This window comes from Humulus lupulus, chromosome 4 (genome assembly GCF_963169125.1).
Source record: "Humulus lupulus chromosome 4, drHumLupu1.1, whole genome shotgun sequence".
NCBI lineage: Eukaryota > Viridiplantae > Streptophyta > Magnoliopsida > Rosales > Cannabaceae > Humulus > Humulus lupulus.
Genome location: NC_084796.1, coordinates 75,458,996 through 75,472,997, shown reverse-complemented (window position 1 = coordinate 75,472,997; position 14,002 = coordinate 75,458,996). Strand labels below are relative to the sequence as shown.

The window sequence follows — 14,002 nt, the reverse complement described above, 5'->3', positions numbered from 1 at the left end:
ATGAAATGAGAACGCCACAGAGCAAGAAGCTCAAACAATGGTACCCTGATTTGAGAGATCAGATAGGCTAGTTACCAGAAAAGGAAGACCCCCGACAATTCTGCAATGAGGTCTAGAGAAGTTATCAAGTATGCGCTAGGTGCAGGAGATTCCATCTAGGGGAATGTTGAGCGAAGGCGTGTTTTCTATGTGGAATAGTTGGGCACTTCAAGAAGGATTTCCCAAAATCGAAGTTGGAAGAACCAAGGAGAACAGATAGCTCGACTTTGGCTCGAGTGTCCGTCTCAACGCAGTCAGAGCCTGGGGTTGGTTCCTCAGAGGCGTCAGGTTAGCTTTCTAGTTCTTGATTTTTTTATATTGTGCTGAATGAGTCTAGTACTATGTACCTCTTAGAAGAGGCATGGATATGTTGTACATCCTATATGATTATTACGGTATGGAGCTTGGAATTTTAGTGTCTGCCGAGAGGAATTGGTAATTTCCAGGAGATGGGTTATAGTACTACTAGTAGAGAATTGGTAGTAATAATTGTTTAAGTTGGTTATATGAGGATTTGGATACGATCCTGAGTATGGATTAGTCTACTAAATAAGGGACAACCATGGACTGTAAGAAGGAAGGTGACTTCTGAGTTTAAAAGGAAAGGAATCAATTGCGTTTACTGGATGCCTAGTTATTGTGGTAGGTACCACTAGGGAAATATCAATTGGATCAAATGAAAAGTGAGGTTTCAGATGGGTTAATGAGGATTCACGGGGATTGTTGTTACATCAAGAAATATAGTGCACAACGGGATTAAGGCATGGATAGAATCAGTATCAGAGACATCATAAAGAACGAAATTAGCTGAGTAGGAAGAGTTAAAGGTTCAGTTGAAGAAGTTATTTGACTTGACGGTTGATTAGACAAAGCATCTCACCATGGGACGGGTCAACGCCATTTGTTAAGAAGAAGGCCAAGTCTGAATGTGTACTGCATATGGATAGCCAAGTAAAGTAATTGTTAGGAATAGGTACGCATTACCAAGAATGAAGGATTCATCTGTCTGGTTCCAGGGTAGGACAATGCTCTCAAGAATTGACCCTTGATCTGGTTATTACCAATTTAGGATCAAGGAAAGAGATATTCCAAGAATTACCTCTCACACCAAGTATGATGTGATGGATTATCAATGAAAGCTCTTAAACTGACCAATGCTTCAGCGACCCACATGAATTTGACAAGTAGAGAGTATAGGAATGGTGTGGACAAGTCGTATTTTTATTGATTGAGAATGTTTTTGATTACTTCTGGTTAAAAATAGACCACGAGTAATATTTTCGCTGATACTACCGAGGCTTAGGAAGCGGAGATTACAGGTAAGGTTCCTGAAGGGATAGGTTCCGATTTCTCTAGATGATATTCAAGGTTGCATTATGGGAAGTGATGAGATTGCATATGATTTAATTAAGATAGAAACAATAAGGAATTGGCTAAAGGTACATTTAATATGCTAGAAGCACGGTAAGACTAGCGAAACACATCGGCTTTTACTTGAAGCATCTTCGAGGGATGCTATACCTTTGATTGAAATAACGTAGGAACCTAAAGTTTGTCTGAATTGATAGTTGCGTGCTGAATTTTCAGAAGTTAAAATGAAGGTTGATCAGCACACCATGGTATTAGAATATGCATGTGATTAATTGATACAAGAGGACGGTGCGGTGGACACTATCCTAGCTTAAAACGTGGAGTTAATACGGTGGTGCTTCAAGGACTGGGGTTTGCCCGTGTATAGATTGAAAATGAGATTGTTCATGCTTCACAATGAATAAAGGGATAAGAACATAGATGTTCTGCATGAGACTTTGAGTATATAGTAATGCCAGTTAGCCACGATTAGAGTAAGGTGATGACACTTATGAAAAAGAAGTGCGTGCACTAGCATAAAAAGTTAAAGTGTTTTGTCACCCATAGGGGGTTGACCATGAGACAAAGGCACTAGTGAGAACTAGTGAAGGACACATATTGAAAAAAATTATCACTCAGAGAAAACTAATGTGGAGGCTGCCACCTTGAGTGAGAGAGGTCTGTGCTAGTTGTATGATTTGCAATGGATTATAGTAAAGTCAGATGAGGTGACGACCGGGATGGGTATAGAACCGATGATTGATAATGGGTAGATATACCTCTACGAACAATGAAATACAGAAAGAAGATATTGTAGGAATGGTTAAGAATCCTACTATTTTTACCATGGATAGGTTAAGATATGAGGATCAGATGAGTGATCCGATTGATGCTGTTGTTGACGTGGAGATTCTGGATGAGTCTTGTACTACCCCTTATAATTTTTGTATCCAGGAGGTTTGAATGGGTTTTAAGACCTAAAATTTATATACTGGGAGTTGTATTGCCTAATCTTATAGTAAGTGAGAGGTGATGATCAAAAGCCAGAAAGGCTATTATGACTTTAGGGTATCCTGGAGTTAGTATGGAGTAATATAGTTATGGACCGTAAGGGATCACCTCAAGTTGCAAGTGAGATAAGTGGATACGATAAGTGGTGACTTGACATATTAGGTTAACACACTCTAGTTTGTGTGAACGAGATATCATAAGAATGAGTCTCCGTGGGATACCGAAGTCGATAGTGTCAGAGTGAGACCCTTTATTTCCCAAGCTCTAAAAAAGGGTCATAGAGGGCGATGAGTATAAGATGGGAATTTGGAATTATGGGTTACCTTTAGATAGACTGAGAACCTGAAGGAATGACTAAGACTTTAAGCATTTTACCTCTAATATGTAAGTTTTCAAGATAGTGAGGCAAATACGGTCCCTTGGATGGACTATTACGGTGATGAATACTAGTCGATGACCAGAGTGACTCTAAATAAAATATTGTGAGATAGAAAACGAGAATTTCCTATTTTAGGGAAATGAGATTAGAGACAGGAAGTATCCTGGTTCAGAATCAGTTCGGAGGACCAGTGAAATTATTAAGGATTGTTAGGACAGGAGTGTCTGCTTTACTGAAATGACATAAGAGTTTGCAAATTTAAGTATGGGAACATGGATTTTCAAGATTGGAGACTTTGTACTTCTTCGGGTATTATGGACTAAAAAGGGTAAGATAGTTTAGGGAAGAAATATGAGCTATGACTCTAGATTTGACGGACTTAGGAGATCCTAATAAGGATTAGGCCGGGGGCCTACAAATTAGCCTTATCCTAGCATGGGTATAGGCTCATATGGTGTTTCTGGTGCCAATGTCAAAGAAGGAGGTGTTGAGTACTAACCCTGATTGGGTGAGGAGACCCTAGAATTTTAGTGGGATTTATTGTGCAAGGAAAAGCCAGTGGAATTCTGGATAAATGAGATAAAGTCTTACAAAATAAGACTGTCACTCTAGTGAGGTTCTTACAAAGAGATAGCAAGGTAAAGGACTATACTCTGAAGCTATATTCAGATTTGTGGGATTAGTAGCCTGAGATGTTTGAATAAATTTCGAGGACGAAATTTCTGAAAGGAGGGGATAGTTGTAGTGTCCTAAATTCGCTAATAAGGTTGAGTGCCTTGATTACTATGCCAGGAGAGTGTAATCGAATATGTATGTAGATTTAATTGAATATATGTGAAATATATGAGTTATATTAAGAGATAACTATTTATGCATGCTTATGTGCATTAAATGTGATTGTGGGCCCGTTTTGTGAAAAAATGCATTTTCGTAATTTTGACTCGTTAAGGGTATAATTGTAATTATATGTGTTATGTGATTGGAACCACATTACTATGTAAATATATTTGCGATAACTGGCTTAAATCGATCTTTTAGAGCGATTTTGCGAAAAGTCATACAGGGATTTATATCCGGTTTGGGGTGAGCCAAGGGGTATTTTGGTAATTTTGCGTAGGTCATGAACTAATGGTACATTATTGGAGGAAATAATTATAATGGGAGGGTTAGTAATTTAATTGGAAATTTAGGGTGTTAATTTGAGGTTTAGTGGGGTTGGTGGCAAATGACCTTGGTACCCTTAAAGGTTACCTTGGGGGTTAATTTTTGGTAAGGGTAGTATGGTCATTTGACCTATGCATTAGAGCAAGGGGCAGCAACACTAGGGAGCACACTTACACATTTTTTCCCATTTCCCTTGGTGCTCTCTTGAGGTGCTTTGATGCTAAGGAAGGTCTTGAGCTTGAAGGGGATTTTTGGTGATTCAAGGAAACTTGGAGGGATTTGAGGAGCAAGGGAAGGAGCTAGGAGCTACCTAGGGTCTCTCTAGTTAGCTGCAACTCGAAATTCAGAGGAGGTGAGCACTTAGATATCTTGTTTTTCATTTCAGTGGTTGTGTTATTGAGGTTTGGGGAATTAAGTTTGGGTATAAGGATTTTGGGGATTTCATATTGCTTAGGTCATAGAATGATATTAGTAATTGGTTTTTTAATTGAATTGAGGGTATGCTTGTTGTTGGAAGTCTTGATTTGTAGAGTGATTCTCAGGTTTTGGGAGAGAAGCTTGAGTTTGAAACTCCAGAAGTGCAAATTGTGTTCTAATGTTGTTTTGATAAGTTTAAATGAGTTTTTGTGGTATATTAACTTTGGTTTCGGTTTGTTAGGATTTTATGGGGGCGTTTTTTGGTTGTAAACCTGCTGGGAAGTCTATTTGGGGTCGATTTTCTGGGTTTGGTATGCAGGGGAATTGCGGTTTTGGTTTTGGTTTTGGGGAAGAATATGTTAGCTTCTGGGTAATTTTGGGTTTCTGGTGACCTAGCATGACCGCGATAGGTTGTGGCGCGACCGCGCTAGTGTCTCAGAAATCAGTGGATTTGATTTTTTATTTTGGTTTATGATTTTGATTTTTGGGTTTCTAAGTTAGGGGTGCGACCGTGCTGGGCTAGGGCGTGACCGCGCCAGTAGCCTAGAAAGCCTAAACTTATGGTAGGAGCGCCCGCGCCAGGGGCAAGCGCGACTGCGCAATGTGTCCCTAATTATGGTTTTTTTGGTTTTAGGATTAGGGCTTGGGGAGCTTGGGAATCCATTTGGTGGCCCACTTGGGGGCTCAGGGGATGTTTCTAACGTCCCGACAATTGGGAAAAAGTAATCTTAAGAGTAAGGTCTATGGTAAGGCTCGGGATTTCGAGTTGATCCCTAATAAGAGTTTGTTTACGTTGTGACTAGGTTATCGCAAGGCTCAGTATCAGGATCGTACTTAAGGTTGTATTGTCTATTGCACCTAACTCAAGGTATGAAAATTGCACCCTGGTTGTGGTCGGGGCTTAGACCCCTGTAAATGGATATGACTGTGGTTATTTTTGTGATTATTTGGTTAGACATGCTTGTATATGATGCATCTGATTGCAATTTGTGCCATATATATGTCGTTATATCTATTCTGAAGGCCGACCTAAGGGTGTTGGGGCTGACAGTGAGCGTGCGAAACGCAGCCCAGCCTAAGCGTGTCGGGGTCAGTTATAAGACTAGAGGACTCGGACCAAGGGCGCTGAGGCTATACGTTATACAAATAAACAAAAGTGTTGATTGCACTTATCTCACTGTATTGATTGTTGAGATGAGTTTATGTGTTTAATTGAGCAGATTATTACTGCTAAGCTTATTGCTTATTGAACTTATCGATCTATGTTTACTGTTATATATATTATTGCTCTAAGTTTTCTTGTTGAGCCTTGGTTCATAGGTGCTATGTGGTGCAGGCAAGTGCAAGGGTAAGCTGAACAAACCATGAGTTGGAGAGCTTTAGGGGTCGTGTGTACATACGCAGCCTGCTTGACTGCCACGATCGAGATAGCTTGAGAGTAACTAGGGTTGAACCCTGTTTTGCCGCTTAGGACAGCTAATTTGTATTTTATATATCTTTTATAGTTTGTAGCCATTTTTTGGGATCCCGTGTATAAACTTGATATTGTTAATAAACATTAATTACTTTGTTGACCAAATCTTTTGGTACCTAACCTTGATTTAGTCTTTTATTGTACGTTTAAGTCTAAATGACTCTCTTAGCGAGTTAAGTGTTATTTTAAAACACGCAGTGTAACGGTCTTGGCTAACCAGGGCATTATAGAAAGCATTGCTAAATAAGGTTCTAGGCAGAAACTACCACCTTCATAACTACAACCAGAAAACAAAAACAAACAACTAACAAGAGGAAACAAAAGACCAAGGTCATTCAAAGGCCTGGAGGAAAAATGGTCACCAACCATGCACTAATGAAAAACAGAATCTAGAAAATGGAAAACAGTTGAAAACTACAGAATCAAAACACTAGAACAACAAAACCAAGCGAATACTAATCAACAAAAATTATTTTACGGTGGGTGCCATGCCTTGTAGTTGTCCAACACACCATTACCACAAGATCTCCAGTCAAATTCATCTTGAAGATCAAAGTGAAGAGCTTATTTTTCCACATTATCCGCCATTTAGTTTGCCTCTCTACTAATCTTCGTAATCTCCCAATGATAAAGCTTGGAGCACTCATGCAAAAACTTTGGTTTTATTTCATCCAAAAGTGGGACATCCTCTGAGTTTCTTTTAGAGAAGGCCCAAACTGCTACTGCGCAGTCACTCTGGAACTAGACAGTGCTAAGGTTATGGTGGGAAGTGAGTTGAGCTGCCATAACGAGTGCCTTACTTTCTCCCAGCAAGGGGTTAGTAAGTTCAGCTTTGTTGACTATGATGGAGGTAATGTTCCCCTCACTATGTCGACATACATCCGCCAACATGGAACCTTTGGTTGAGACTACAACATCATTAGTGATACAGTGACACCATGAAGGAGGAGGGTACCAAGTCGAGGCATCATCCACAAGCGGTTGGTTTGTCCTATTCCTCTTAGAGTATCTCCCTCGAAATCAATTATATAGCATAGTAAACAGGGTTTGAGAAGAACCATGAACGACTAGATTCCTCTCCCACCACAGAACTTCGATTAGAGTTGAAGCTTGAAGAATGAAATCATGGAAATCCATGTGAGTTGGAAGGCTTTTGTTGGATCTAAAGAATTCCCAGTCCATCCAATTGTGGATTCCTGGAACCACTATTCTCAACCCATTAAGGTTAATGAACCACATCTTAAATGCCCACTCACACTCCCAAAGGATATGGAAAGATGTTTCCTCCTCTACACCAGAAAAGGTGCAACATGGATTGTCCATATTCAAAGCTGCAGAAAGCGTGGATTTTGTTGAAAGGACATTGGATAAAACTTCCCACCAAAGGTGTTTGTGCCTTTGATGAAGTTTACTTTTCCAAATCCAATCACATACCTCATTTTGAGGTTTTTCCATGTGTTTTATTCCAAGTGCAGACTTGACCGTAAATTTCCCTGTTGGATTAGCAAACCAAAGCCAGTCATCATCCTTATCATTCTCAGGAAAGGGGTGCTCTGGATTCTTCTGACATCTTCTTTTGAGAACTAGCAAGAGAGTAGATGAACATTCTAGGCGAAAAAAAAATCTGCTTCCCCAATTTCCTGTTTCCTCTATGTTCCACCAATTATTTTAAGACACCTCATTTATTTATTTAACATATATTTAAATTGATTTACAACTTTCTCTTTTCCCAACTATATTAACACTATAAATAAATAAAGTGTCTTAAAATAATTGGTGGGACATGAAGGGGACAGGAAATTGGGGACAGCAGATTGTTTTTCGTTCTAGGCACCATTGATAATAAATTGGTTCACCCAACTCACCCTATGGGTGGCATCCATAAGCGAAATATGATAGTGAGGTTTAGTAGGAAGCCAGTTATCATACCAGATGGAGGTAGTATTATGGTTGCCTATCCTTTTACATAAGAATTTCTCAAGTGTGGTTCTCGATTTCATAATTGCCTTCCAAAGGCCTGAATTGCTTGGTTTGCTACTGTTATTGAGCAGTTCCCCTTCCTTAAGGTATTTTCCTTGGCTACCTCATGCCATAGGCCTTACTTTTGTGTAATAATCTCCCATGCACGCTTAGCTAGGAACGCCTGGTTTATGTCATTTGTAGTGCGGAATCTGAGGCCCCCACAAGACTTGGGGCAGAAAAGGGATCCACACGAGATTGTGTGAACCTTCCTCTTGGATGAGGATTCGCCCCACTAGAAAGAACGTAGGGTCTTGTCAATTTTTCCTGAAGTTGAGGCCGGTATAGGCCCACAATATAGGATACAAGTGAAGACCCAACTAATTGGACCAGAGTGGTGCAAGAGGCTTTAGACAACAATTTAGCCTTCCACCCTTGGACTCTAGCTTGAACCTTGTTTAGGATGAACCCCGTATCTTTTGTCTTGGCTTTTAATTGTAGGAGTGGGAGGCCAAGATGAGTTGAGTCTGATTTCATGCGTGGCATCTGAAGAAATATGTCAAGCTTTGTTTCATATGGTCAGAAACCCCTTTTGAGAAGTGCACTGAGCATTTTGGTAGACCAATATTTTCCCTCGACCAAGAGCAAAAATTATCCACATATTCTAAGAAAGTCGTTGCCTCTTTTAAAGTTTCCTTCCCGAATAGAATAATGTCATCGACAAAAAGAAGATGGCTTATAGGCTTGCCTAGCAACCTTGATGCCGACAATATTCTTTGCCTCCCCTCCCTTAACAATAAGTGAGATATGATTTCCAAGGCTATGATAAATAATGCTGACGATAGAGGATCGCCCTGCCATAACCCTCTTGTCGGAATGATAGACCCAAACTTGCTCCCATTTAGAATGAGAGAGAATAAAGACAATGTGATGAATGTGTCATGGAATCCCCAATGAATAAGAACCATCTTCAAGAACCCCTAATCTAAGCGGTTGTAAACTTTTTCCATGTCCAACTTAATAAGGAAATGGCCAATTTTAGTTCTTTTTGACTTCATGGAATGGAGGATCTCTATGTTGAACACCACAACACGTGAAAATGTAATTACTTTATTATTACAAAAGTAATTACACCAAGACTTGAATACAATATTCTATCACAACACACTTTAAACACTTACACACTTTCTTTTGATGCACTCTTTTAATAACTTCTCTCACACTCTTTTTAGACACACTTATATAGTACTCACTTAGACTCACTTTTGGGACACTCACTTTGCTACTTACTTGGACACACATTACATTTGTATTTATAGGCTACAAAGGAAACATCCAAATCTTTCTATAATTTTCGAACTTTATAATTTATTTAACTACTTTCTACCTTTTTCTAAATGATTCTAGAACTCTCTATATATTGTCTAATTAGTTCTAAGTTTCTTCAAGAACTTTCTAGAATGTTCTATGTTCTTCCTAGTATATTTTAGAACATTCTAGAACTCTAGAGCATTCTAGATACGGTAATGACTTTTAACACTCCCCCTCATTACCGAATCTGTAAGCTTCTTCTCGTTTGATGAGGTTTAGTTAAGTTTTGAATTTTGAAAACTTGATTGTGCTTAGTCCTTTGGTGAATATGTCAGCAACTTGATCATCTGTGTTGATTTGTCACATCTCTATTTCTTCTTGAAGCACTTTTTCTCTCAGAAAATGATAATGCACTTCCATGTGCTTTTTCCTTGCATGAAATACTGGATTTTCTGCTAAGCGAATAGCAGATTGATTATCACAATAAAGCGACATTGTATTGTCTGTAGATTGGTCTAGGTCCTTCATTAGTTGCATCAACCACGTACTTTCCTGAGCTGCCATTGCTGCTACTCTATATTTTGCTTCAGTGGTTGACAAGGACACCGTTGGTTGCCTTTTGTTACACCAAGATACAGCTCCAGATCTAAGCTTGAATACATACCCAGTAGTTGATTGACAGGTATCATGATCTCCAACATAATCAACATCCCAATATCCAACTATCTTAACCTCGTCACCTTTCTTATATAAGAGGCCATAGTTAATGGTATCTTTGACATACCTCAGCATTCGTCGCACTGCTGAGGTTTCTTGGGTGTTGCATATACCGACTTGCTACACCAACTGCATACAAGATATCTGGTCGAGTCAATGTTAGATAAATTAGACTACCAACCAGCTGTCGGTACATTTCTCCATCTTGCAAGTCCTTCCCTTCATGCGCGCATAACTTGGAATTAGCTTCCATAGGTGTTGAGATGGGCTTGCACTCGAGCATTCCAAACCTTTGCAATAAATCTCTTGCATAATTTTGTTGACAGAGAAATAAACCTTCCTTAGTTCGGTTAAATTCTAATCTAAGGAAGTGTTTCAATTCTCCAAGTTCCTTCATTTGAAAACGAACTGATAGGTTCTCCTTTGTTTGGCAAATTTCTGCTTCATCATCTCCAGTGATGATGAGGTCATCAACATATACCAAAACAACTGCAATCTTTGCTTCCTTTACTTTAACAAATAAGCTTGAATCTACTTGTGCCATGACATATCCACTCTCCACTAAGAACTCAACAATCTTTCCATACCATGCTCTTGGAGCCTGCTTCAATCCATAGAGCGCCTTTTTCAATTTACAAACATACTCAGGATGAACTTTATCCTCAAATCCTCTTGGTTGGACAATGTATATTTCTCGATCTAGCTCTCCATGTAGAAAGGCACTCTTCACATCCATCTGTCATAGTCTCCAGTCTTTACATGCTGCAAGCGCCAGCATGACTCGTATTGTTGTAATCTTGGCAACTAGGTTGAACGTCTCATCAGAGTCTAGCCCATACTGTTGAGAGAATCCACGAGCTACTAACTGGAATTTATATCTCTCAATCGATCCATCAGGATGAGTTTTTACCTTGTATACCCATTTCCAGGAAATGAGTTTTACTTCCTTTGGCTTTTCCACCAACTCCCATGTTTGATTCTTCTCCAGTGCACTTATCTCTTCTTTCATAGCTTCTATCCATTTGATATTCTGGGATGCTTCTTCATATGTATCTAGTTTTCTGAACTTTTCTTCTTCAGCTACAGCAGCATTGGCATACTTACGATTTGACTTCCGTGCTCTTGTTGATCTTCGAGGTTGTGGGCTTACTTCTTCAGGTTGAATATCACATGCATCGTCTGCCACTCTTTGATGCACTCCTGTTTGCCAGGGACTTTGTGTTGCCTCTTCGTTGTCTTCCTCACTTTGTTTTTCTTCATCCATTTCTGGATTTGAATGTAGCTCAACAATTTACTCCCCCATCTTCTTTTGCAAATTGTCTTCTATTTCTTTAGAATCTGGAAACTCTTCCTTTTGTGGTGACCACCATGATGAGGCTTCATCAAATACCACATTCCTTGAGGTATAACATTTTCCAGTATTAGGATTGCAACACTTCCACCCTTTCCTTTGGCTATCGTATCCCACAAAGATACATCGAATTGCCTTCTTGTCAAATTTGCTACGTAGATGACTTGGCATGAACACGTAGCATACACAACCAAACACTCGAAAGTGACTTACTGTGGGTTTACAACCCCACAGTTTCTCAAAGGGTGAAATGAACCTTAACTTTGCTTAGGGAAGTCTATTGATCACATGAGCTGTTGTCTTCATACCTTCTGCCCAAAATCTTCCTAGAACATTCTTCACATGTAGCATGCTTTGACATGTCTCTGCAAGGTGTCGATTCTTCGTCTCAGCTACTCCATTCTCTTGTGGTGTATTGGCACATGTGAATTGATGGCGTATGCGGCACTCTCGTAGGTACTAAGAAAATTCATCTAATGTGTATTCATCACCATTGTCTGTTCGCAGACATTGATTGCCAACTTCTCCTTCGACTATTTCTTTGAATTCTTTAAATTTTGAAAAAGTTTCGGACTTTTCTTTTATAAAGAACACCCATACGTACCGTGAGAAGTTTTCAACGAATGTAACCATGTACCGCATGCTGCTAATCAATGGTTGCTTGACTTGCCCGAATACGTCAGAATGGACTAGCTCCAATGGTGCTTTGGCTTTGAACTTTGAGTCTTCATACGGTAATTGATGTGCCTTACCGTATTGGCAGCCAACACATATAGTCTATATTCTAACTTTGAGTTGAGGAAGACCCTTCAGCATAGATTTCTTCATCATCACCTTGAGTTTATGATAGCTAACATGTCCTAGCCTTGCAGGCCACAAATTTGTTGTTTCGTTCTTTCGAGTCTTGTCTACATAAGCTGACTCTGATGACATTACATAGATAGATTCTAAACGTCGCCCTTTCATCATCGGTGTTCTAGGGATCTTAAGGTCTTGATATATTTTGACATCATGAGGACTGAATACGACGTGGTGTCCTGATGTCGTAAGTTGCGCTACTGATAGTAAGTTTTTCTTCATTCCAGGTACATGGTAGACATCCTGGAGTGGTACTTCCCTTGTACTAAATCGTGGCACTATTTTTGTTTTACTGATATGGGCAATCGGTAATCTTGAGTTATTGGCTATCACTACCACACGACCACCTTTGTACTGGATCATGCTTTGCAACTTCTCTTTGTCCCCTGTCATATGATTTGAGCAGCCAGAGTCGATTATCCAATCATTATTGTAGTTGATTGGTCCAGGAATAGTAACTGCCAGAGCTAATTCTCCTTCCTCCACAGCGAAAGATGCTTCAACGTCCCATTCTTCATCGCTTACTCGTCCATCGTTTGACGTGACTACATTGCCCTCTGCTGTTTTCTTCTTTGACAAATATTTTTTTAACAATGTGGCCTTTCTTCCCACAGTTGTAGCATTTACCATCAAATTTATTGTTACTCTTAAATTGACCACCCTGGTTGTCTTTCTTTTGAGCTCCCCCTGTTTGGGAGCTTCCATGATGACCATCTTTGTCATCATATCTTCTAGAACCTTTGCTAGAACTTGGCCGGGGTCGACCTTTTTTATTACTACTAAAGAGTGCTTCGTCGTCACTCTTTATCGAGACTCTAGATAATTGCTTAGCCAACGCTTCTTGTTCAGCTAGTAAGTTTTCTAATTCAGGAAGAGAAGGTTGGCTTGGCCAACCTTGTATTGCAGCAATAAAACTTCTATATTCAACTTTTAATCCATGAATAATAATTCTTCTAATTCTGGAGTCTGACATACTAGCAGAAGAGTCTAATGCAGAGATTTCGCGACAAAGAGATTTTATCTTGGTAAAGTACTGGTTGATCGTCATGTCGCGTTGTGTGATAGAGAGAAACTCATTCTCTAGAAGTTGCAATCTCACATCATTCTTCTTTGTGAATAATGATGCGAAAGTATCCCGTGCTTCCTTCGGTGTCTTCGATTTCCTGATGTGCTCCAACATTTCATCTTCAACTGTGGTCTGAATAGCAAACAATGCTATTCCAGCTTTAATCTTCAATTTCTTTAGAGCAGCTGCCTCCTCTGTTTGTGTGACCTCGTTGCCTTTAACGATCTCCCACAAGTCTTGGCCTTGGAGATATGCCTCCATATGCAATGACCATGTGTTGTAATTTTGATAGTTAAGTTATTAATTCCACTAATCACTTGAAGGTCACCCATCGTGGCTTGGAAAAAATTCTATCTTTTCCAAGCAAGCTTGATATTGACAACAAACTTTGTAGTACCAAACCACACACGATCTCTCAAAGAAACTTAACAAACAACGCTAAGAAAGCTCTCTTGATGACAATCTCAAGAAATCTTTTCTGATGTGGAAGTTCAATCAAAGCTGCAACCACAGAGCATACTTAGAATTTCAAAAGATCTCACAACCTTAACTCTTGATACCAATTGTTGAACACCACAACACGTGAAAACGTAATTACTTTATTATTACAAAAGTAATTACACCAAGACTTGAATACAATATTTTATCACAACACACTCTAAACACTTACACACTTTGTTTTGGAGCACTCACTTAATAACTTTTCTCACACTCTTTTTAGACACACTTATATAGTACTCACTTAGACTCATTTTTGGGACACTCACTTTGCTACTTACTTGGACACACATTACATTTGTATTTATATGCTACAAAGGAAACATCCAAATCTTTCTAGAATTTTCTAACTTTACAATTTATTTAACTACTTTCTACCTTTTTCTAAATGATTCTAGAACTCTATAT

The 14,002-nt window shown here is 39.3% G+C and overlaps 1 protein-coding gene across 1 annotated transcript; it reads right to left on the bottom strand.

Annotated features, from left to right (window-relative positions):
• Nucleotides 1–10,560: 10,560 nt before the first annotated feature.
• Nucleotides 10,561–11,085, bottom strand: LOC133832301 (uncharacterized mitochondrial protein AtMg00820-like). Its single transcript, XM_062262665.1, has one exon. The coding sequence runs from the start codon at nt 11,083–11,085 to the stop codon at nt 10,561–10,563; it is 525 nt and encodes a 174-aa protein (XP_062118649.1).
• Nucleotides 11,086–14,002: the final 2,917 nt, after the last annotated feature.